Here is a 26760-nt window from a genome sequence, read left to right on the forward strand (position 1 = left end):
AATTTTAGGAAGATTCATCAAGTTTTCACCAAAATTTCAGCTTTTTACTCTGAATCTTTAGAACATTTTTGGGTATGCAGTTTTATAGCCCATACAATTTTAGTCTAATGAAGTGCTAAAAAATGCCGTTGATTTTTTTTATTTGTTTTTTGGTGACGAATTTTTGCACTTTTTTTCATATAAGCATGAAGTTCGTATAAAATGAAACGCCGGAGACCGTTAGCAACAAAATTTCAAAAAATCAACGCCAGGTTTTGTAAACTGCACTTGTTATATATATAAAAAAAAACACGAAAAAGTAGTCTCCAAACAAAAAATTGTCAAAAATCACGCGATTTTTTAGCCGGTTGAAACTTGCACTTCATTGGGCTAGAATGGTCTTAAAAAGATTCAGAATACAAAGTTGAAAATTTGTTGAATCTTCCTAAATTTTGTATAATGTTTGAAACTGTGATTGATATGATTTTGGGTAATGCTTGCGCGATATTTTTATAGAAAAATAACCAAAACAAATTTAGCTCCAAAAACATTACGAATATTAAAAAAAAAAAAATCAACACTTGGTCATTTGTTTGAGTCACTCTATGTATAAGGGTTAAGCTAAATTTTTTTAAATAATACTAACGGATCTTAAAAGGTCCTGAAATTTCCAAAAAGTTGTTGTTTTTTACAACATATAAAATTTTGAACTTGGATTTAAATAAAATTTTGCAAAATATAAATTAAAATTAAATTTAAATTAAATAAAAACTGTTTAACATAACTTTATCTATTTGGAGTTGTTTATGTTGTTTTTGTTCGCCGTTAATTTTAAGTAATAAATTTTTTTCCGAGTTCAAGGCCAAATATAGTAAGTCAAACACAATTTATGCATTGTATCATTCATTTAGAATTTTTATATCTGTTGAAGGTATTGTATAAAAAAAAATTGCCAAAAATTCTTATAAGAATTATAAGAATTTGCTTTTACGATTTTTCCTTTTTAAAATTCAGTAGATATTGAAAGAAAAACATAAAAAACCCTGGAAATTTATAATTTTGCATAAATTTCGAACAAAAAAAGATGTTGTTGCCAGAACTGCGATACATTATAAAGGAAAATTTCCGACCGAAAATTCATCCAAATCAAAAATGGCCGATCCCACGCATTGATCGATTTGATATGAATTGGCGCATGTGCATACATTTTTTGTTTCAATGATTTTTAAAGTTACAAGTTGCATGTCTAACTTTTTTTTACCGTGGTTTTAAGTTTTTCCTTCGATATGCTTTTTTATGTTCTTAAAAAAATACTTAGTACTTATTTAAGCTATACATCGATACTTAAATAATTATGTCGCTATTATTTTCATTTGAATATACACAAAATTGGAAACCTTAAAAGGAAATTCAAGTATGTATATTTATGTATGTATGTACATTATTTTTTTTTTAAGTTTGCTTTCGCTAGCTTAAGCTAATTAGTGTCACCTTAAAATATTTGTATGTAGGTATATGTATGTACGTAGAAATGTTTTTTTTTTAACAATCAAATTAATTTTTTTTAACAATCAAATTAGTTCTTTTAAATCAATGTATATAGGTAGTATATATGTATGTTTATACATTTACAACTTTTAGTGTATGTGTGGATTTTTTGCAATTTTTTACGCACATATATAAATATTTATTTTGATTGCTGCACTTTTTCAATATCACTATTTTTACTACACATTTTTATTTAATTATTTTAATTATTACGAATACATACTAGCAAATCTGCATATACACTTAAACATAGTTAGAAACTACTTATGTATAACTACTTTATGTTATTCTGCTAATGGTTTTCATTTAAGTAGTATTAATTTCTCGCACCAGTTTTATGAAAATATGTTTTTTTTTTTGTTATTTAGTCTTTTGTTATCATACTACATTTATGTTTATATGTACATATGTAGGTATGTATGTATCTTATAGTATGTTAAAATTTCCCTAAATGTACTGGTTTTGGCAACCGGATCCGAACCGGGTTCCGGTTCTCAAAAAAGTGGTAACGGAAATAGGCCCTATCGGAAAAGTGTAAATAAACATTTTAAAAAGTTTTTACAAAGATTCAATTTCTTTTTATATTATAAAGTAAAGTAAAGAAATAAAATATACAAAATTCACTCCTTAGTTGATATTTGTGTTACAAAAATTTTATAAAAATAAATTACATGAAATTTCAGTCGGTCTGAAAAGACTAGCGTATCGAGGCTCAGGGACAAACTCAACGGTATTCAAAATGGGGAGATTTTTTTAACCACATTTATTTTTCTGTGAAAAAATTTATTTGCGGTGCTACATAACCTCAAATACATATGTATGTCAAAAAATACCGTATTTTGCACTTTTAGGTTAGGATATCTCAAAACGTGTTAGAGAAATTCTGAGCCCGGATTCGGATTCAGCGTCGGAAATTCTACGTGAAATCATATACCACAAGCTCATAATAAAATAGTGTGGGCCAATAGTTGGCAGACTTTTTAATTTGAACCCAATCGGACTGCATTTCCCAACTATTTAGTCGGTGTGATTAGGTTGGTGTATAATACCACCTCCATACATCTTCATGTGATTGAAACGAGCGCGACTAAATCAGCGGCCGATAAAGTCTGCAGTGCGCGGGGCTCTTAATGCTCAAAGGTAGCGTATATATGTATGTATTTCAATGGTGGTACACGGGTAGGTACTTGTGATAAATGGAAGATAACGACTCGAAACCCTAGCTTGCTGCAGCTAGGCTTCGCATGCAACTCTGTTTAATAAAGAACGTACGCCAGGGAGAATGACGAGAGTTCTAAATTACACAGCGTCAGTGTGGTCGCCGGGGACCAGTAGGACGCAGAGAATGAAGCTGCAGACAGCAAAAAACTCAGCACTTCGGACAGCGACCGGATGTGTTCAGATGTCGACAGAACACCACCTGCATGACGAGGCGAAAATGCTCCCCATCAGGGAGCACAACACAATGCTCTGCAAGAAATTATTAGTAGGGAGCCAAAGACGTGGACACCCGAACAGACACTTGTTTGCAGAGGAGCCCTCGCTAAGTCATGTTAGAAGGCATCTATACAAACTGACGGACGAAGTTCAGAGGTTCATAAAGCAACCTCTAGACCCGTCAGCATATCGACAGGCCCTGAGCGGCATTCACAGGGAGTCAGTCTCAAGTTATGTAGACTCCAGACCTGTGAATGCCGTTCAGGGCACACAACCACCTGACGTAGAAGAGACGGAGCTTCGTCTGCCTCGGGAGACTTGGACCACAATAGCCCAACTTCGCTCTGGCTACTGCAGCCGGTTCAACTCATACCTCAGCAGATTAGATGCAGATATGTCAAATGAGTGTCCGGAAAACCCTAATGCCATTGTCCCTATGGACAGACCCTATAGAAGCTGCACGCTTCTTAGATCTTCCGTTAATTGAGCTTGACGACAACTACTGAGATACTAGCCGATCTGGACGGGGTTGTTGTATCTGCTACAACAACAACAACGAGAGTTCGACTCGACCTCAGCTGCAGTCACAACGAGCAGATCGGAAATTTAGCTCACGACTATCAAACCAGCTTAAACAAGCAACTTTTCATCGACTCGACTCAAATGAGCTGCTGAGACTTCGGTCGTGTAACCCGAAGAGACGACGATGGGCATCTGATAACGGAAATTCAGAGAAAACTTAATATATGGAAGAAGTTCGTCTTAACCCTGCGGAATAGCGATAAAGGTGGCGCGTTTGATAAAAAAGAACCCAGACCATTTTATTGGAACGCTGCTAACGTCCCTCCACTGAATCAAGACGGGGTGGGAACAGCAACAATAAAACCTAAAACCAATAAAGCCACTGTGGCCTACAGAATATCGGCCGAGTTGTTGAAATTCGGCGGCGAAGAGCTGATTGGCCCTATGTACCAGCTTCTAAGCGAAATTCCTTCTGATGAATGAAAATTTGATTATTTAAGCATTTGAATTTCAGTGTACTTTGATCCATTCACAAGCAGCGAGATTCTGCTGTTTGTGCCAATTACTGCGTGGTGGACCTTCTAACAAGGCTGCAGCACCCATCGTCAACGAACTGATTGGGCCTTATCAGTGTGGCTTTAGCCGTGGTAAATTCATCATTAACGAGATTTTCACAGTGCGACAAATCCTGGAGAGAAACTGAAGATCAAATCAATACGGCTGTTCAGGATGTTGTGGAAATGGTCTTGGATTTGCATTTGGAATTGCATTAGCAAATTTTATGCTTGCTGAAATGGACACCGTGTGCATTCAATTGTTGTGAATTTACAAATGCAACGAATACGCCAATGCAAGAGCATATGCACAAGATCCTGAACAGCCCTAATATAATTATGTAGATCAGCTTGTTGTTGATTTTAAAGCCGCTTTTGATAGCTTGAAGACAAACTGTCTCTGAGACGTCATGCCTAAATTTGGAATCACCGCAAGGCTAATACGACTATGTAGGTATATAGTGTAATATTGAGAATAACTTTTGGCTTCCTCCAAGAGGGGAAGAACTGCTTCGCGCAGCTTCATACTAAACGAGACATTAGACAAGGCAAATTGTTTAATATGAAGCGTAAAGCTGCTTTTTAAAGATCGACTAGAAAATCTACTGTAGCTTAATAGGAGCTTCCCATCTGAATTGCAGCGACCTACCCACTAATTTCGTAAGCGCAGCATATTCTAGCTTAGTGAATATGGCAAAAAGGATAACGTCGGACGAGGACAAGATACAGAATCTCCTCGAAACACACGAAGATTAAAAGGGTATTGGGACACACGCTTTCAACCCACCCCTCAGGACCAAATATCAGACCCACACATCTCGAGAAATATGGGCGATGTCGAACAAAGGTAAGATGACTTTGAGGTCTTTCAAGAGAACTACTTATTCCATGCCATTCCAGGTACCGAAGTAGAAAAAAGATGAACTGTACAAGGTACACAGCGCTTGAAGTCCGATTTTTTTTGTTTCCCTGGGCCACGCTGGAAGCAGATGTTGTGTTTTGGGCTACAAGTTTATTACCATAGCCTAAAATGCAGCCCTGTATTGGGCCCATATTTCTGTATGTAACTTGAAATATTTTTGGGCTGCATTGATACTCTCTTAGGGCGTATGCGACCCGCGGGCTGCAGGTTGGACAGCCTTGGTGTAGATAATGGTCTGGTGAAAATATCTGCCGACTCGGCGCCCAAGATTGGACATTGAACATTCAAATTAATTTCTGGCTTTCAGCGTTTGAATGGAGTAACAGAAAAAATTTTTAATTCTCATTACAATTTTTTAAGTTTATAAGGTCCAATCCCCTATTTCTCGGACTAAAACTGTCAAAACTAAAAGGTACGGGATCGCTTTTTCGTAAAATTTAGTCCTTGAAGAAATCAAAAAATATGTAACAAAAAAATGAAATAAACACAAAATTAAAATGTCTCAAAACAAAATTTATTAAGTTATGCTTTTAATATTTCGCACTTTACAGTATGTAAGTTAAAGTTGATTTTTTTTTTTTTTGCTTTTATCATTATTGTATGCAGCATTACAATATTATGTAATTGAGTAAAATAATAATTGGCGTTATAAGTATTAATTAGTTAATTGTATTATGCAATGCCAACTTACTTATGAAAATAAATTTGCAATCGAAGAAGAAATATTGCAATATAATAGTTTTTTTTTTAAGCTAAAAGCGAAAAATGATGCTAACTTCAACTTATATTTATATACATAAATAAGTATGTGTGTTATAAACAAACAAAAATGTATTAACTCAATAGTAAGTAATAAGTAAATTGGAACAGAACAGTTTACCCAGGGATAAATTGAAATAATTCAGCTGTAATAGCACATATATGCATTTATATATATGTATATGCAGGTGTGTATTTTGGTAATTTGTTTTAACATTTTACTAATATTTAAACGTACATATGTACTTAGATACAAACTAAAAAAAAAAAAAAAATTAACTAGACTAAACAATTTGACGTGATTTGCGCTAGGAAATTAACATATTTATGTATGTATTTTATTGCCAAAGGACACTGGCTTTGTTAAGATACATATTTATGTATTTAAGCTACAAATTATAGTTGCTGAAACACTATATTCCCCATTAAATACTAGTGTTGCAATACATGTATGCATATATTTTAAAAACTTTGCTTTAATTAACTTAATACAATAAAGAATCTATGCATAATTATATTTGCATAAAATAGTGCCAATATTTTGTTTAAACATATTTGACTTATTTCAACACATAGGCTACATAATTTGGATGGGAGGCTTGGTGTTTGTAATTCTTTAAATGGAAGTGTGTACGTCTGTTATTTGCGTAGTGCATTTACGCACCTTTTAAATGTTTTAAAAAATTTTAAGAGAATTTTATCCCATCACCCAACAAGCACAATTAATACATTTTTTTTTTAATTATGATTAATGCAACATTTTTCGTTTTTTTTTTCATTATGTTTGTAACATTTATTATAATTTCATTAGTTTATTAAAAAAGCAGTAAAACTACGTAACTTTTTAAAGGCTCGTTATCGAGTTGCATGATTTAAAAATTAAATTTCGAATAAGCTTCATTAAATTCTCGCAGTTTGATTAGAATGCTGAGCTTAAAAAAAAAAAAAAAACAGTTTAAGTTTAGAACTTTTTAATATGCTGACATACATATCGTCGAAGTTTTTGCAAAACTGCCTGAATTGCCGTAGTGATAAGAATGAGATTTGGTGACCCTGAACCCCAGGCATCAAGATTGATGCATAAAAATCGTTAAATCGTTATTAAAACAACAGATTTGTGAAATAATAGCTAGAAAAAATATCGTCTATCAAGGCAATACCTTCAAAGAATAAACCGTTTTTTCGCTCTCCTGTAAAATTTGAGTGCCATAAGATAGGCGGTTTTGCAATTGGGCGATGGGCGATCGACGATATGTATTTATGTGTATGTATGTATGTAATAATTAAAAAGGCGCTATTTTATTTCTGAGGACCGTTTTCACAGTGGAGAGTTAATTCACATACGGCAGTTCACTGGCTATTTTCAGTATAAAAACTAACTCTGCACTATGAAAATGGCCCAAAAAAATGCTAACTGAATTTAAGTTAGTGCGCCAAAAGTCCTTAGATGTGGATAAAGAAAAGAAGGCATAAATTAATATTCAAAACGAATAAATCATATCGTACGCTGAATAAAATGAGGAACAGAAGTCTGGCACTTTTTTTATTGTAGAATTAGCGAAAAAAACTATTTAAATAAGGAGTGAAAAACGCAATTAAAATTGATTCAACACAATTGAAAATTACAACAAAAACAAATTTAGTAACAAAAAAGTTGTTGTGCTGCGAAAGCAACAAAGTTAGCAACTCATTGAAGAAAGTTTAACAGAATTCTTTTTCTGATTATTTGTAACAACTTTGCATGACACATTTTGCTTCACAAATGCTGAGCCTATAAATTCTGCATTGGGATGCGAACTAGGTTTAGCTGCAACGCCTAGAAAATAAAATTTAGGGGAAATTATTTGATTTTATTAAAAGAGTTTCCCAAACTGGTCATTCATCTGACTTAACTTTTCTCCTTCAATTTATTCTAACAATAAAATTCGCTGGCAACTGAAATTAAGTTCTTAATATCAATGATGACAAATAAGTCAGCGATGATCGGTAATGACGGAAACTTAATTTTATGAAAATTGTAGATAGGTGGATTTTATATATAAAGTATCGGTACCTACTAAGCTGATTGCATGCCAGTGCAAGTTTCAGCTATCGCTGCAGGCACAACCAAATGCGTAGCACAATTAAATTTGTGTATTGATGTCTTGATCTTTAAAATCCTTCTTGACAATATGTGGACCATATTTTTGTTGGTGTTGGTGTTTAATAAAAACAAAAACGACTACTTAATTTCATTACTTTTTTTTCTAAAAGAAAATTGCAATTACAATTCTCATGTTCATGATCGCCGTCCCATTTCGCTATAACTACAAAAGTACACTTCGAATTCATACATTTTTATGTATGTATGATATTACTCAGTACATTTATAGGGGTTAACATTAACTTAACCGCTTTAATATTATTGGCTTATAAAATTTAGTATATTTATGTAATAATATTCATTTATTAGTTAATTCATAAACTATTTCTATACATACATACATTTATATGTGCTGGGTTTTTAAGCTGACTTTTTCTTACGTTTTTTTGTTTGTTTAATAAGCAATTAAAATTGTTTTCGTCTTCTTATATCCTCTATTTACCTCCTCGTTTATGCTAAAACACACATATGTACATATGTATTATGCGCAAATTGTACAAATTTGCAATATTATTAATAATAAATGGAAATTATTGTATGCACGCATCATCATTTTGTTTTGTCTGTTTGATAGCTTTGTTCCCAGTCGATTAATATTTTTTTAGCTACGACTTTTTCCGAATGAGACTGTCGTCAGTATTCTCTCTTTTATATATACTACCTACAATTTCATACGTTTACTTGTTTTCAATTTGCTCTTCTTATTTGGTTTCGTGCAAATATTATATTGAGATAGACGCATGTATTTCATCTCTCTCACTCTCTCTCGCAATCAACCATTACTAAAAAACTATGCCTTTGTTCCTTATTTACTTAATAGCAGTCATTATTATAACTTTTGTTTTCTTGTTTCTTCGGTATTTTTTTTTAATATATTTATTGCTCGCATCTTTAAATATCGTTTAAATTGAACTATAGGTACAATAAGCTTTTTCATGTGTATCCATTACATTAAATACTAATTTCTGTTTTAGTACTCTTGTAATAAACAAATTACAATTATTTTAACACACACACAAAAAAAATAACGAATGTGCGCGCAGCATTAAGAATTACAGTTAAGTGCGGTTCGCCTAAAATTATTTTATGAAAGGATTTAAGCATACAAATAATGAAATTGCTTCCGAGATTCGCGCAGCTTTTTATGATTTTATATTAATACCTGAGTTATTCCTTCAATCTCTGCACTCACCTGTAATAAAATTACAACAAATATCTCATATTTTGTTAGAGAGCAAATTATAATAAAAATAAGTTGGAATCGGTGTTTCGTCAGTTAACGGACTAAGCCCTACCGCAAGCAAATATTTACATATTTACTGTTTTTTTTTTTAACTGCTTTCCAATATCTTCTATTTCCAATCAAATATTAGACGAAATTCTTTTTATTCCACTGGCTAAAAAAAAAAATCAATGCAATGCATAGTATAATAATTTTAAATGTTATTTACATAATTAAAATAAGTTTTTAAACAATTTTAAAATTACGTCTCGCAATTAATACCTGCATTCCGCATGTTTCACGCACATTCATTCATAATAGCCCATATTTCCGTTGGCTTTAAATCATAACATAACTGAATTGACAAAAATAACTTATAAAGATGTGAAAAGTAAATATGTGATATTGGTCTGCCATTTGACCACATCTATAGCCCACTATGAATTCTAGATCCACCATAATGCGCAATAGATGCGCCAATCATTTGTATACGTGGCGCTGACGTAACGAACGTAGCGTACCAACGGACAGCACATGCACAGCTGTTGAGGGTGCCACATCCTTGCTGGTACTTGCATGCCTGCTCATTTGACTATGACTTCGGTTTCTTTCCTCTTTCATACCACTCGTCAACTTCAAAGTTGCTGACTCTGATATGGTTGAATTAACTTCGCCATTTGTTTGCTTTTGAAGCGTTTTATTTATGGCTTTTACGTCAATATTTTTTTGTTTATCACTCTTATCGCTCTTGGGCGGCTCTTCTTCCGCCTCGAATTCCTTTTTAATTATCGTCATTATAGTATTCTGCTCGTGAGCATTATCATCTTTTGGCGTTTGGTATTCATAGTAACGACGTTCGAACTTGAAGTAACGTAGTGCATTCTGTGTACTGAACAGCAAAATAGTGAACATCCGATAACGTGCTTTGAAGCGTTGTGCATGTTTTGCTTGCAGCTGCGATGTCAGGCCTAACCAATTGTTCTCTTCGTCATGGGTAGGCAGGCGTATGCTACGTCGATTGCGACGTGATTGTATCGCTTTAGATCGGGCAGCCAATGGTAGCTCGGTATTATTTTTATTAATATCTTTTTCAACCATAGCTTCTTCTTCTTCACCTGCCTCATCGTCGTCATCTTCTTTCGGTTCAATTTTCAGTAGGGGCAACGCCGCTGTTTTTCTCCTTGCACCAGTCTTATAATTCGTAACAGCCGATTGCGTATTCGCGCGTACTTGCCTTACGTTTCGTTGCTTCTTGTTGACCGTTCGCAAATCTTGCGGCTGTTCATTCGTGTCCAGCGAACTTGCCATCTCCTTTATACTTGTGGTTAGAATATCCATGTCGTTATTTTTCAGTTCTTTCAAGGGTTTCTTAATTTTAGTACTATCTTTTTCTTTAATTGCACTTATATTTTCGCTTGTCTCTTCTACGGCTGGTTCAGTCTTGATAGGCGCTGCCACATCGTCGATTTGATTATTGTCAACTTCAGCCATGACAGCCTTATTCTGTTCAATCTGTGCCAGCAAGATGTCTATATAATTCACTTTACGTTCCACAATTTCGTCCTCATCAAATCCAGCAAATCCTTCCTCTTGCACTTCCACTTCCTCTTCTAGCATACTGTCATTCAATTCATCTGCGCTTACAGTCTTTTCACTAATAACACACTCTAATTCTGCGAGTTCTCCGACCTCAATTTGTTCCCCACTTGTTTCCAGTCCATTCAAACTATTTACACTCAAAGTCTGTCGTTCGAGTAGTGTGTGATCTGATGACTTGCTACGGCCTAGACCACTGGTTGTGTCACCTTCTGACTCGAGTCTTTCGTGCGTCGATTGGGTATCGGATTCTGGTGCTGAGTACAAAGTTGAAGCGGCGGCTTGCCATTCGACATAATTATCAGATTCGTCAACTGCTACCAGCTCGACTGGTTGCTGTCCTTGATCAATTTCATTAGCTTCTTCAGTCACCACAGTTTCTGTGTGCATTTCGATTAATTCAGCACCCACACCTTCCACCTCTACCACCTCTTCATAACCAATAAATTCATCTTCATGCTGTCCTTCACCGGCAGACGAAATATTTTCCAATGCTACTTCGTTTTCATTAGCCACCTCAACATAAGCTTCCACTTTCTCGGACACTGCATCTGTTTCAGTTGCAAACACTTCCTCAACATCTGAATTATCCAATTCTTCGGACTGTTGACGGTTCAAACGGCGAAGCACCTTCTGTAGTTCATCGAATTTAGCACAAAGGAATTGATGGCCCAGCAATCCTTCAATAGACGCACGTTTTACCGACTCTCGCTGCAAACAAAGTTCCACAATCAGCTGTTTTAATGCTGGTTTAGCATTTTTCCAACGCGTGGAGTTATTTTGTATATCACCGTCTAATATACGTTGTTTCACCACACGTTCATTGACCTTCTCACTTTGCCCCCGTCTAAACGGCGGATGACCCATGTACATTGCATAAAGTGTAGCGCCTAGGCACCAGACGTCATAGGCTTTTGAGTACGTTGTGAGCTGTGCATCTGTGAGGCTCTCGGGTGGCGCATAATCAAGCGTGTAGCGGGGAACATCCTGCCAAGTTTCAGCAGTTGAGTTGTAGCTGTTAGAATAGTGAGAGATTCAGTTACATAAAATAAAAAATAAAATAAAACAATTTTTTAAATTGGGAAATGAATATTCGCTGGCACTCACCTTGCTGAACCGAAATCCACCAACTTTATACGCTTCATTTGCGTATCGGCGAACAGTATGTTTTCCGGTTTTAAATCTCCATGTATGAAATTCTTTGAGTGCAAATATTGCACAGCATCACAAATTTGTAGGAAAATATCACAGCACTGTGACTCAGATAGACCGCCAGACGAGTGTACAAACTCCTGCAGTTCGCCGCCACCCACATGTTCCATAACAATCCAAATACTCGAATCGTTGCGATATGTATCCACATATTTACAGATATTGCTATGACTACAAGAACGCAAAGCGTCCACTTCAGCAGGCCGATACAGTTTTTCAGATATGACTTTCACAACATGATTAAGCTCCTTTTCACTATCGTTGAGAATGTAACAACTGCCGAAGCTGCCGTTGCTCAAAAGGCGTCCTAATTGCAGCGTGGACGGACAAGGCGAGGGAGTCTAAGAGAAGAAACCGAATATGTAGTAATTCAAGTACAAACTGAGCAAGGCGAATGTCACTTACCGTAATTGGATCTTTGCAATACTCAACGTTGCAAGCCTTTTGTGTCGTTCTAAGTGAATTCAAGTGTTGCGGTGCCACATACGAGTAGCCACGAAACAATCTGTGGGTGTTGACAGGAACCGGCGCTGGAGAATCGATCACTGGTTGTTTGGTAAATTCTTCGCTAAAGTTTTGAGTATCATCCTCACTATCTAATTTCGGTTTGAATGGAGCTTTTCGCCTTTTGCTCTTCAACTCATCCCAGTCGATACCTTTGAAGAAGGGATGCTTTTTGATATCGGCAGCATTTTTGTTGTTTCCACCTAAAATATAAATGTTTTTATTACATTCGAGTTTGTAGCTTTATTTTCATATATGCACACAACTCACCTAAACGCTTTTTGGGATCCTTATGAAGCATTTTTAGTATAAAGTCTTTTACCGTATCGTTCAGTGTCGATGGCAGTACCGGATCGACTTTTTGTATGCGACGAGATATATCTACTTGAGAGTTTTGTTGTTCGACAACAGTGAAAGGCGATGCGCCAGTGAGCAATTCATATGTGAGCACGCCAACAGACCACCAATCGGCAGCGAGATCATGTCCAGTTGGACCAGCGCGTATTATTTCTATGAATGATGATTAAATCAAATGCGTTATTTATATATGTAATTATGTATGTAAAATTATTCAAAAAGTTCTCTTTGCTTTGTCATTCACCTGGTGCCATGTATTCTAGTGTACCACAAAAGCTATGCGCTCGGTGATCCGAATCTGGTTCGAATATCTTTGATAAACCAAAATCGGCCAACACTATATGACCATGGCCATCTAGTAAAATATTTTCAAGTTTTATATCGCGATATATTATACCCAATTTGTGCAGATGCTCTAAAGCGAGCACCACTTCGGCAATATAAATGCGTACTGTTGCTACCGAAAAATGTTCGGCTGTATAGAGATGCGTGAATAATTCGCCACCACTGACGTAATCTACAACAAAAAGGAAGCATATTTAGAAAAATTATTTATACAAAGCGTGGATTAAGATCCCTTACCCAAAATTAAATATAATTTCGAATCCGTTTGGAATGCATAATGCATGCCAACTAGGAATGGACTTTGTTGTATAGCCTCAAGAACCTGAAAAAGAAAGGACGATTGTTAAAATTCGAAACGTTTGTGTAAATTTTTAAGATTCAAAGAGAAATAAATAAATATTGTCACAAAGCGTTACAGTGCCCGAAAAAACGAAATGCCAGGATCAGGGAACGAAACAAATGTATTCCTGTGTATTTTGATGCGCTTAATCTGAATCCGGCAACGGAATCGGTCCAACGGGTCTGACTTCAGCGTTAACATAAGAAATAACATGGCGGATATTATGAGGCTTTTTGAGGCTTTTGAGGTTACAAAAAAATTTCTGAGTTTGATTCCCCCATCCCAGCCACATAACAAAAAAGGTGTCGAGGTTCGGGAATTGTTCCACATCATCAGGAAATAATGGCTGTATTTTATTAACTTAAAATAAAAGAACAAGTAATTTTTAAGCAAAAAAAAAGCAAACCCGACTTCAATTCTCATATAAAGATTTAAGACCACCGTTAATTTCTTCACGATCCAATGATCGGTACACCAAGTTATACACTTATACACCAGTGTGCTACTTGAGGAGGTACCACCTTTCTTTTAAAAAAAAAAAATATATATATATAATTATAGAAATCGGTTGACGTGGTCCAAAGTTATGCGGTAACATAACAAAACAATAGAAAATATTCCGACAAATTGATAAACTCCACCTTTTCTTTTAAGGCAGTTAAAAAAAAATATGAATAAATAATAATAAATATCCTTTAGTTTTCGTTGAAAATTCAACGATATATTCGGACTTTCAGAGATTAATTTAATTAAAAAAAAACCCTAGATTTTAGGCAAAGTTTTGAGTTGAAAATTTTGTAGGGAGTCATAGCCAGTTCGACATAACGGTTAACACCATTGCATTCAGCTTGCCCCAATTATCTAGTATGACAAATCCCCGGTCTGTCGGATTTTCAACTAACACAGTGTTATTGCCCATGTACTTTCAGTCATGAAAACAATTTATCAGTGGTAAGAGATTTTTGTAAAGACATTAAAATGCAAACTGATGAATATTTCGGGTAATCCACCAATTAATATTTTTCAATACGTAAGCATACAAGATTTGGTGGAATTATAATTGATAATTATCAGTATGCCCTCGTATGTGTATCTGTAAGAGTTGAACTGACTGCAATTGAAGGTTATATTCTCATAACTTAACTGCAACGCGTTTCATCTCGAAAAGTTGTTACATATTTCGATTGTGATTTCTTGTTTTAAAATCCGAAGTTAGCACATAATAAATTGTTGATAATTTATTATTGCCTCTTCGCGTTTTTTACAGACACATGTGTCATATAAAAGAACAATGCCCTGCACGTGCTTCGTTAATATAATAAATGAAAGCGAAAAGAAAATACCTACCGTGACTCAAACAAATGACCATGTGTTGATTTTTTTTAATATTCGTAATGTTTTTCGAGTTAATGTTTTTTGTTTTTTTTTTTATACAAATACTGTCCAAGCTTTAACCAAAACCATATCAATCACACTTTGAAACTTTATACAAAATGTCGGAAAAATCGACAAATTTTCATCGAAATTTTAACTTTTTAATCTGAATCTTTTAGAACATTTTTTGGTATGCAGTTTTATAGCCAATACAATTTTAGTGCATGTTTCAACCGGTTAAAAAATCGCGTTGATTTAAATTTTTTTTTTTATTAAATGTCGACCATACGTTATAGGAAAGAAAATGCCTACCACCGAAAGCAAATTGACGCGATTTTCTAGCGTCTTGAAATTTGCACTTCAACCTACTATAATTTAATCGGCTCGAGTTATCGAAATTTCAAGTATTTATAAAGTTATCACCGCGCAATTATCGAGTTTTATCGAAATTAGTCGAGTTGTCGAATTTTTTGAGCTATCGGATTTTAGTGTTTTTAAAAATTCATGGAATTATCGGCAACTAAAAAAATAAATAAAACACTAAAAAACAATAAAAAAAAATCAAAATATTACCAAAATTGGCCAAATATCAGATTTCAAACTTTATACAAAAATTATAAAAATGTTCACTAAAATTTCATTTTTTTTTCGCTGGTAGTGTCCGTGCCCTCCATATAAAAGAAAATTGACGAACTTACTTTGTATGGGAAAAACGTGAAACACCTTCAACCAGAACAATTCTCAAAAATCAACGGGATTTTTTTACCAACTTACTAGACAAGAATTAAATGGGCTACAAAATACTGTATATTCAAGATTTTTTCTAAAGATTCGGAATTAAAAGTCTGAAATTTTGTTGAAAATTTGCAGCGTTTTTATAATTTTTGTACAAAGTTTGAAATCTGCATTTATATGGTGTTTGTTGTATAACCAGCTGGACTTTTATAAAAAAAAAATCATAAACATTAAATAAACAAGACACTCCTATTATTTTGTGGACAACTGTAGATGGTAGGGGGCATAGTAATAGTTTTGGCTCTTTATATAGATAAACAAAAATTGACATGCGAAATGCCATCAGTGCGGTATCAATTCATTTTAAGATTTATGATCACAATCTCGAAACTACTATTCCATTAGAATTTTCGAAAAAACGTGTAAATAAAGAGCTCGTGGTACCATCTAGGGGTTTCTTCATGGAAACAGGAAGAGTGTAGCAGTCATGGTTCCAAATTCAGCAAAAACCCAAACAACTTACCTGCAAAAGAAGCAAATATTCATTAGGGTGATTCACAATGTGGGTTAACAGTCATATTGCCATAATGTCTTTTAAAATTATTGCATGACAGACAATATGACTCGCTTCGACACCTTGTGAATCACCTAAATAAATATGCACATAAATGACCAGTTGGATCGCATATTTATGTATGTACAAACAGTGAAACCCGCTTAAGTACCCACCCGCTTAAGTACCTAACCCGCTTAAGTAACCAACATTTTTGGGCAACGTGAATTTTTTAATGCAATCTGAAGAAAATCCTTCTCTTAACTTAAATTTTTCGTACCCCATTTACCATTTTACTTATAATTTTCCCCTTTTAAGTGCTCTTTCAAAATTTTTTTAAATATTTACATATTTTGAAATTCAGTGGCAGCGCTACACAATCGATATTAATTGCCACCGTCAGTGTAACAACATGCTAGTGTCAAGTGGCTTAAAATTACCGTTGATTTTTTGGAACTTGTTTGTCGCATTTGCTTCCATATAACGAATAAACACAGTTTGTTTTTATGTGAAGAAAACCGCTGCACCTTCGGCAACAAAATTCTAAAAAATCAACGGTAATTTTTTGCCACTTGCAACTTGTTACACTAAAATCGAATGGGGTCACTTCTGAGAAAAAAGTTTGAAATTTTGATGAAAACTTTATGAATTTTCAGAGTTCTATAAAATTTTAAGCTTAGGTTTATATGGCATTTGTAGGGTATGAACTGTATTTTAATTGAAAAATCTCAAAAATTAGTAAAAATAAGAATTTGGTCTAAAATGTATATGTGTGTATAAATATGTATAAACAATGACTTTTTAAAAATTACAAAGCATTGCATTATCTATTTTTTCATAAAGTTTTCCTTTATGTGTATATGTGTCTAAGTAACGCTACGATCTTGGTTTCAAAATACGTATACACTTTATTAAATGTTCATATTTTATTCAGGAGTTTATTTGAGCCGTTCAGTGCATACATCGATTAACTCCACTTTTTGAAAAATCTAAAACTTCAGTGTCAAATCACTTGGTATACTCACAAATTAATACGCTTATAATAACTTTATATAACATACAATAGTACATAATATATATAACAACATTATTTGTTTGATTTTGTAATATAAATGGAATTTAAAAAAAAATAATGCACACTATTCGATCGCATCTCCCAACTTGTTGCGGGTTTTACTGTATATATGTATGATTATATATTTTTAATGTACAAATGTATACATTTCCATTTACAACTCAGCTGTGCGATAATCTTCGAGAACAACGATTCTTTTTGCACTAGTACGAGCTCCCGATTATGTATTGCTTCTTTTGTCTTTTTATATTCGTAAATTCATACCAACCATCACCCACTGATTTTTTTTTTACTTTTATGCACATACATACAACATACATATGTACATACATATACATGTGTGTGCTTAAATATCGCGCACGCTCTTCAATTGTATATTAACTCAAAATTTTCCTTTTGTTAAGAACATTGTCGAACATATGTATGTAACATATGTAAATAATTACAAATTTTGAGTTAATACGCTTTTGCAGTGCATGTGCGATATGTACAAACCACGTATGTACGAGTATGTACACTGATTTTACTGAATTTAATTAACAACTGCGAATTAACGCAAATAAGATCTTTCGGGGCTAGCGTTGAGACAGGTGGTGGCTTTGGCTCGACAAAAAAAAACCTTATCATAAGCCCACAAAAATTAAAAATTACATAAACCTTAGCTTAGACTGGCGTATAAAATTAGAATGAAGCTCATTGCAGAAAAACTTTTTGGCAAAAGTATTAAAAAGGTGCCACTACTGCTGTCGCGATGTGTGCAGGCCAAATTTAAATTTGTCAGAAATGTCCTGTATTTGCCGGGACGGCCGGCATTTTGCATTAAATTTGAAATGTTCCGCCGGGACAAGATTTTTCCCGTATTTTCGACAATTTCATTATTATTTTTTTTTTCAACCTGTAAACTTCTAATCAACATGGTCATGGTTTAACGCGGCTATTGTGAGTACTATTGCATGCAACTCTGGAAGAGAAATATAGCTAAAAATTGCCGTTGATTTTTAGGTTTTTTTTTTTGGGTGTTGGGAATTTTCTTGCATATACTGCATGAACAAAACTGACTTTTATATGGAAGAAAATGCGTAACACCCTTCACAAAAAAAAAAAAAATTTTTAAAAATTAACGGTAATTTTTAGCGACTTAAAACTTGCACTTTATTGTACTGAAATTGAATCGGCTATAAAACCGCATACTCGAAATCTTTCTAGGAAATCTAATTATTAAAAATATGGAAATTTTTATGAAAATTTTTTTACGTTTAACAAATTTTTGTGAACTTTTTGCAAGCTTTGAAACTTTTATTTATGTGGTATCTGATATAGATCGACCCATATTTTAAATGCAAATTATTAACAATAAATAAATAAAGATAAGTTGCCAACGCCATCATTTTAAATTTCGCTGCTATTATTTTGACCGCAACTGTACCTCTTACTTTGTTTTTATGGTTTTGTCAATTATATGTTTACGAACATACATATTTTTATCATAAGCTGAGCATTACTTCGTTGAAATGGATCACCTTTGTTAATATATGGTTCATGGTTGGGTTTTTAAAGCAATTCCTTTATTTCTCATTTTCCCGTTAAATTTTTGTGAATCTGGGATAAATAATGCATTTGTCACGTATGGCTGGGAAAAAAAATCTGGCAACACTTATGCTAAGTTGTATTTGTAAATAATGGAGTCAACCATGTTGCCGCATGCTTAGTTAAAGTACCAGCATGAAACTAGTTCACTACAAATGAGTGCATCCAAGAAAAGTAAAGGGCTAGAAAGGCTCGGGATCTAGACACAAAAAGGACAAAAATAATTCTCTCTAATGTGAATCTTATGAGACCAAAATAACAACTGCTTTTTTTTTTTAATAATCGCTAATCACAATTACTTTCATACATACATATACAATACGAGTTAATCTGAAATGAAAATTTATTTTGATTTACTTCAACAAACGTGTTGATTTTGCTGAGCTGAGCACTAATTAATTGCCCGCATTCCGTTTGATAGGATCATATTTCAATCCTATATTGATGTTTATTTTAAAAACTGAGATGCATTAGGCTGGGTCGCGAAAAAAAGTTAATGTGAGAGAGTATACTTTGAAGTTTATGGTACAGAAAAATATGATACATATTGGAGGCATATGCACACTAGGGTGGTCCAAAATAAGTAAAGTCGGATTTTGAATGCTCTCACCCCCTTGGATTGTTCTATATCGAAAAAAACTTATCCCTATTTTTGTATTTTGAAATCAAACAAGATTTAGAGATTGCACAAAGTTTTCCATGTATCTTATATGCGAAAAAAAGCCTTTTCGCAGAAATGGCATAGAATTCTTGAAAATCAATATTTTTCGATCGGAAAACTCTGATTCTCTTCAGGACACTTCCAATAATCTTCTGAACAGAAACAGGTTTCCGATCGAAAATTATTGATTTTCAAGAATTCTATACCATTTCTACGAAAGGTGTTTTTATTCCCCATGTAAAATTGTACGTGGAAAACTTTGAGTGCTTTGAGCGACCTTACAATATAATTTTTGATTTCAAAATAAAAAACGGGTATATTTTTTCGGTATAGAAGAATCCTAGCGGGCGAGAGCATAAAAATTCCGCCTTTACTTTTTCACATGCATTTTTGGACCACCCTAATGCACACATGTAAATAGATTGTATTATACTACGGTATGCTATACACGGTGTCCGGAAATCTATTTCCTAGTCGAAGGTCATTTAGGAGTTGAAAAAGGCACTTTTGAGAAAAAAGCTTCAAACAAAAGTTACGTATTTTTATTCTCAGAATCCGAATCTGTATTAAAAATAAATATGTCTAATGAAGAAAGGGACTTCCGCATAATTAGCTCAGTTGCAATAATTTATTTAAAAATTTTTAAAATTTTGCTAATGACATATTTTGTTATGAAACAATAGGGGCATTCACGATCCGGCGCATACTGCGTAGATAGCATAAATATCATGATTGGATAATTTTGTTGTTGTTTGGACACATGAAACAAAATTTGGACATGGCAACTTTTTTCTCTAAGCTACTGATGTGTACCTATGGGTTTGATGTGGAACCAGAAATTCATCGCATGATTTCACGCAGTTCATGAACTTTTAGATTTCCTACACAACTTTTTTTTATCTCCCCTTAAGTCAATCTGCACATTTGCTGTTTGTTGGCACGTGCAATCGTTTTTTTTTTTTATTATTTTTTAGTTTTTTTGTCACCACACACGTACAAGTTGAGATAATGTGTTTGCTGCTGAAGCTTGAAGCTACTGAGCTTTGTATAATAAAGAATTGATTCGTAGATTATAGCAATCGTGTTTCGTGTACAAACATCTCTCAGTACGAAGAATGACAACACAATTTCTCTCGGCAACAGGTTGCTAATAGAAACACACATATGTAGATACATATGATGTATAGTAAATATGCATGTTCATATCAACCCAGTGTCAAAAACAGTGGACTGTTTGGTAATGTACAAGAAGCATCCATCATATGAAAGTGACGTCACTTTACAATTCAGTAAATACAATTTATGTATAAATATTTAGAGGAAAGCAAAAGAAACAAGTAAGAAAGTCTAAGTTCGGGCGGAGCCGAACATTAAATACCCGGCGCAAATATTAAATATATGATTTTCACCTTTCCGAAAGCTACCGCTACATGGTAAGCCGGGGTGTATCCATTTTGAGTAAATTAGCGTCCTTAAATTTCAAAATATTGACGTTTCAAGCATTTCTAAAATTTACCGTTATATGAAAAACCATAAGTTTAGTCCGATTTCAATAATTTTCATCGTTTTGCTTTTATGTAGCAAGCACAATAAAAATACCGAGTTTGGTACAAATTGGTAGAACGGTTACCGAGATACATATATGTGATCATAAGTGGGCGGTGCCACGCCCATTTTTCAAAATTTTATTATAGACGTATTTCCTGGTAAGGAATTGTTTAAAGCATCAATTTTGAATAAATTGGCTTTAATATTTACTGATTTATCGAAGATTTCGTATTTCTCCAAATTACCGTTATATGAGATGTGGGCGTGGTGATTGTCCGATTTTAACAATTTTCGGCCATTTGGTATCCTGTACCAAGGCCAATAACTGTGCCAAGTTTGGTGCAGCGGTTACCAAGATATGCACATGTATCCATAAGTGGGCGTGGCTACGCCCATTTTTCAAAAATTTATAACATTCTTATTTTTCGTCTAAAAATTATTGTAAATATCAATTTTGAGTTAATAATCTTCAGTAGTTACTAAAATATCGTAGTTTTCGTATTTCTGAAAATTACCGTTATATGGGAGGTAGGCGTGGTTATTGTCCAATTTTGCCCATTTTCAATACCATCCGTCCTACGCCCGAAAGAAGTACACGTACCAAGTTCCGTTAAGATATCTTAATTTTTACTCGAGTTATCGTGTGCACAGACGGACGGACGGACGGACGGACAGACAGTCACCGCTTAATCGATTTCTCTTTTCATCCTGATCATTTATGTATGCATTTGTCTATATCTATCTCGATTCATTTTTCCTGTTACAAACAACCGTTATGTGAACAAAGTTATAATACCGTTGTGCACAAGTGCGCTCGGGTATAAAAACGACCAAGCCACATGGTTTGTACTAGAGATGGACGCGGTATATCGGGGTCCGCGGGACCACGGCACTGATTTCAAATTGACCGGGATCGGGATTAAATATTTAGTCCCGTGCCCATCTCTAGTATGTACCGGTAACCAACAAGGTGAGAGCCGAAAACTTATCCATTGGCTACAGCAGTTATTGAAGTGAAGTGAGAAATAGATATTCTTAAATTTATTCACAACATTTTTGTGCTATTTCTTGCTTCATTGTCTATCGATTGTCTAAAAATGCAACAATTCGGTGAAATCGCTGATTCAGCTGCAAATACCCCGATAATACCCATTACCCATTCGTTTCGTTATAGAAGAAGATAAGACATTTCTCATTTTCCCACTGGGCTAGGTTTTTTTACGTTTGAAACACTCGTTCAAGCCATCAATGCAATGACTGCAATAAAGTTTGTGTGTTTAATGTGGTTACATCGATTGTTGTTGTGCCTGTGTGACTTTGCGAATGCTGTTGCAGCTACTACCGCTGATACTTTGTATATACAGCTCTGTGCGAAATAATAGCGGCGTGTTTCAGAAAATGATTACCATTTGTTTATTTTTTATTTAAGTCAATTCTTTTTGAATAAAAATATAGTTAGATAATTCAAAAGCACAAACCATATAAACCAAAATAGCAAACTTATCAGAATCTTTAGGAAATTAAATTTCAGTTTAATAATGTGCAAGTTCCAAGTTGTTAGGTACAACATTTTGTTGATTTTTTTGTTGACGGTGTCATGAATTTTCTTCCATACAAAGTGTGTTCGAAATTTTGTTTCATATGGAATAAAATGCGAGACACTTAAAAAATGTCAAAAGTCAAGAGGTTTTTCACTAACGAGAAACTTGCACTTTATTATACTAAAATTGAATGGCTGCAAAACCGCATGCCATAATTTTTTCTAAATATTCTGATTAAAAAGTTTGAAACTTTGGTGAACATTTTTTTGAAATTTCGTGGAATTTATGCGAATTTCGCACAAAATTTGAAGATTTTTTATATGATTTATGTTATTAAATTAACTATATTTTTATAAAAAATAATTATAATCAAATAAAAAATTAATTACAGGTAAACAATTTAAAAAAAAAAAACTACTGCTACTATTTCGCACAGAGGTGTACATATGTATGTATGAATATATGTAATATACTACTACTAAAAATACTCTGTATGTATTATGGTAGTTGATATTTTGGTGTTTTTGCTATACACTTGAATTATTTTTAGCTTCAATGTGAATTCAATATTTACAAGGACTTTTTACATTGCTTGAATTAAATAATATGTATGTATGTATATATACATACAAAAACGCTTATATGCATGAATGAGCTTATATACATAAGTACTTGTGTATGGATGTAACTGGATGTACACAGTGGCGGATACAGATTTTGGTTGGGAGGGAGACGACTAGGGCCAACTTGTCAAATAAGGTTAAATTAACTACACAAAGAAAAAAGTAAAATGCATTTTTCAAACCGCATCATTTTCGGGGTTTTCATATTAACGATTTTAAAATTTTGAACAGAAAAAGTAGATATTTTATAAAGCATGTTCAGATTATCGTAATTTACGGTTCATTAGTAATTCATAAATAAATCATGCTGAAATCAAAGTAATTTTGCCATATAAAATTTGTCAATAAATGCGAAATTCGCCAAAATTCAACCGATTTCAAAAATTTGCTATCAAAATTTAAAATTTTTTCATCAGATTTTTTAGTAAAGTTTTTTTATAGCCAATTAAATTTGTCAAAAATCAGTGCGAATTTTGAGGTATTTCAAGCGTTCACTTTTTGTACTGAAACTGTGTGAGCTATAAAACTTCATACCCAAACGTTTTCTGTCAGCCAGGCTGGGTTGAAAAACTTATTTCTGAAGTAGAATTACTACCTCGAAGTGTGGCCAGAAGCAGAAAAGTTTGGGAAGCAACGGAAAATAATATTTGTCGCAGTTATCAAGAACTTTACGTTGCACACAGGAGTATTTGGATAATAACACCGGTCAAAATTCAGATTTATCAACTCAAGCTATATAGCCGATCTATCAGTTGGTAGGAATTTTGACTACGACAAATAGCCTTTATGGTGATAATTTTTTTCTGCGCTTCCAATAGCTGCATTTTTTTCTTTCGTTATTAAGTTGTTTATGGACCAATCTGAAAATAAAACTAGTAGGCATACGACAAATAGAAAGCATGCACTATAATATATATTATTTTGAATTATTTGAAATGGTGCCCATGGGATATTTATTTTTAGCAAAAATTTCAAATAAATAAGTCATTTTGCTTGCTTGTGCAATGTTGTTTTATAGATATATATTTTGGAGCCTTGGATATGAACCTCTGTTATAAAAGTGTCCGCCTACGTCTGTTTTCTATTTCGCTATTTAAAGTCGAAGTTTGAGATCCTTCAAAAGGGATTCCAAGCAGGCTAGTTATAGCGAGAGTCGATACTGGCATAATTAAAAATCTGTTAATCTGATTTAATATTATTTGTCAAAGATCTGATGAAAAAACTCGATCCATCGCTAGTTTCTTTCTACTGTCATCAAAAAAAAAAAAAACTTAAAAAAGATCAGTCCAGCGCCTTCGTCTAGACCTGCACGCTAAGCCGCAGCCACAGCCGCTAAACTTAAACGTAGAGTAAGTGATAATAATACTTAAGAGCATATTCAGGTGATTTGATTGGATTGAATTCCAGATCAATTTCAAGTGCTACCCATATTTTGAACAGGTGGCAGCCATTTTTAATATTCTTAATGTTCAAGCCAAATTTTTCCTAATGTTTTTATTTTAACCGTCCGTAAAGCTCCAAAAATCAATCTACATATATTCACAATCTCTGTCGTTTGACACTCATATCGGGATACATATTTTCTAATTTTCTAATCACCTTAATTTAAGTATGAACTTGATTTTGTAAATGGCTGGCAACGCTACAAGCAGTTTAGAAATAAAGTTCCTTCAAAGCCAAAATGAATCAAGATAAATATAAACGAATGTATACATAAATGATCAGAATGAAAAATGAAATCGGTTAAGCGGTGACTGTCTGTTCGTCCGTCCGTCCGTCCGTCTGTGCACACGATACTCGAGTAAAAAATTAGATATCTCAACGAGACTTGGTACGTGCACTTCTTTCGGGCATAGAACGGATGGTATTGAAAATGGGCAAAATCGGATAATAACCACGCCTACCTACCATATAACGGTAGTTTTCAGAAATGCGATAACTGTGATATTTTAGTAACTACTAATGCTTATTCCCTCAAAATTGATATTTGCAATGATTTTTAGACGAAACATAAGATTATAAATTTTTGGAAAAGGGGCGTAGCCACGCCCATTTATGATTAAATGTGTATATCTTAAGACTCATTACAAATATCTATATTACTTTTTAATTGCTCCTCTTGTGTACACCCCTGAGTCTAAAGTATTTTTGCTAGGCAATTTGGAAAAAAAAATTTGGCCAAAAGCAGGGTGGCCTTTTTACTTGTTTTTTTTGTGAAATCTTCGGTATTTACGGTCGAATTTTAAAAGTTGATATATCGACGTTTTTTCCACGAGATCCCTTTTTTTGTATGCCAAATTCCATTGACCTCCCCGTTCTGGTATTTAACCACCAGATCTTAGATTTTATCACTTTAACGCACCACCCTAATGGTTACGACATTGCCTTGCAAAAATAACTTATGGGGAACTTACATGAGACGATTCTGCGTGAAACTTTTAGTTGAATGCAGCAGTTGGATGGTGTAAACGGCCTTTCAATTAATCGCATTCAATGAAGTTGGTCAGCTGTCAACTTTCGTTCAACTTTTGATTCAATTAATCGCCCTGTGAAAGTTGAATCATGTAAATTCCCTCTTACCGACTCAGGCGTGTACGGTGTAGTTTACAATCATATTCTGCCTTTCCGAATCCAACAAGTTTCTAGTTTTTATGAATCGAAGTTTCAATCTCCATTATTTCAGGATGTTCGTTTTACTCTCATTAAAAGTGTTATGAAAGGAAAAGGGTGATGTATGCATATTCACATTCATTTGGATTTATTATGCAAAAATGCATAATTCACAGCCATTAATATGTAACTGCAAAATCGAAAGTGTATAGGCAATGCAAGTGTGTAGGAGAGAATAAATAAAGAAATACACATATTACATATGTACGTATGTATATATGTAGTGAGTACCTTTTCAACTTTTGCAGAGACTATATGCGACTGATACCGACAGAAAGTGGGTCAAAATGAAAACAATAAATTTATAAAAGGGAAGCGGAATATTTTTGTAAACTAAATAAAAATGTGTACATATGTGTGAATGAGCATACATTCCATAAAGTTTTGTTGAATATGCAAAACTTTGGCGATTGAATATAATTTAAGTTGGGAGAAAACAGCAACAAAATGACTATGTAAATCTTTTCTCGAAGGCATTATTGCATACAACACTGAAGAGTTGGCTAGTTCTGCGCTTGTTTAGACAACAACAATATCTACCGCTCAGCAACGACCACACAACATTGCCAACGCAATGAAACATCGTTCCAAGCACAGCAACACCATCACCGCCACCGGCTAACCAACTACATATGTGTGTGTATGTGTGTATGTAATATACGAGGTCCGCGAAAGTAACACCGCCAACCAAGTGAAAGTGAAGTTTATTTTTTGCATCAATATCAGCAGTATCTAGCCACAAGGCTTTGCTTTCTTTGCTTCTCTGGCCATCCACTTATTTCTTTTTGGACGCGCGTCATTTTACTTTTACTTCATTTATTTTTAAGTATTAGTGTAGGTATACTTTTTCTTTATCACATGGTTTTTCATGCCTTAATTCAACCACGAATACAATCGAAAAAAACTGCTGACTGCGCATCCAGTAACTAGCAGCGTTAGCAAAAAAAAAAAAA

General features: G+C 34.0%; 1 protein-coding gene across 1 annotated transcript in view; it reads right to left on the reverse strand.

Annotated features, from left to right (window-relative positions):
• Nucleotides 1-6487: 6487 nt before the first annotated feature.
• Nucleotides 6488-26760, reverse strand: part of LOC118747512 (chromosomal serine/threonine-protein kinase JIL-1) — a 59042-nt gene continuing 38769 nt past the window's right edge. Inside the window, exons 4-9 of the mRNA XM_036481563.1 lie at nt 13338-13422; nt 13000-13272; nt 12669-12908; nt 12300-12601; nt 11790-12235; nt 6488-11697 (exon numbers count right to left, since the gene is read on the reverse strand). Coding sequence (XP_036337456.1) covers nt 9567-11697; nt 11790-12235; nt 12300-12601; nt 12669-12908; nt 13000-13272; nt 13338-13422 — 3477 coding nt within the window. The 3' untranslated portion in view covers nt 6488-9566. The remainder of the gene's footprint in view (nt 11698-11789; nt 12236-12299; nt 12602-12668; nt 12909-12999; nt 13273-13337; nt 13423-26760) is intronic.

This window comes from Rhagoletis pomonella, unplaced genomic scaffold, assembly GCF_013731165.1.
Source record: "Rhagoletis pomonella isolate Grant_MI unplaced genomic scaffold, Rhpom_1.0 Rhpom_scaffold_00012, whole genome shotgun sequence".
NCBI lineage: Eukaryota > Metazoa > Arthropoda > Insecta > Diptera > Tephritidae > Rhagoletis > Rhagoletis pomonella.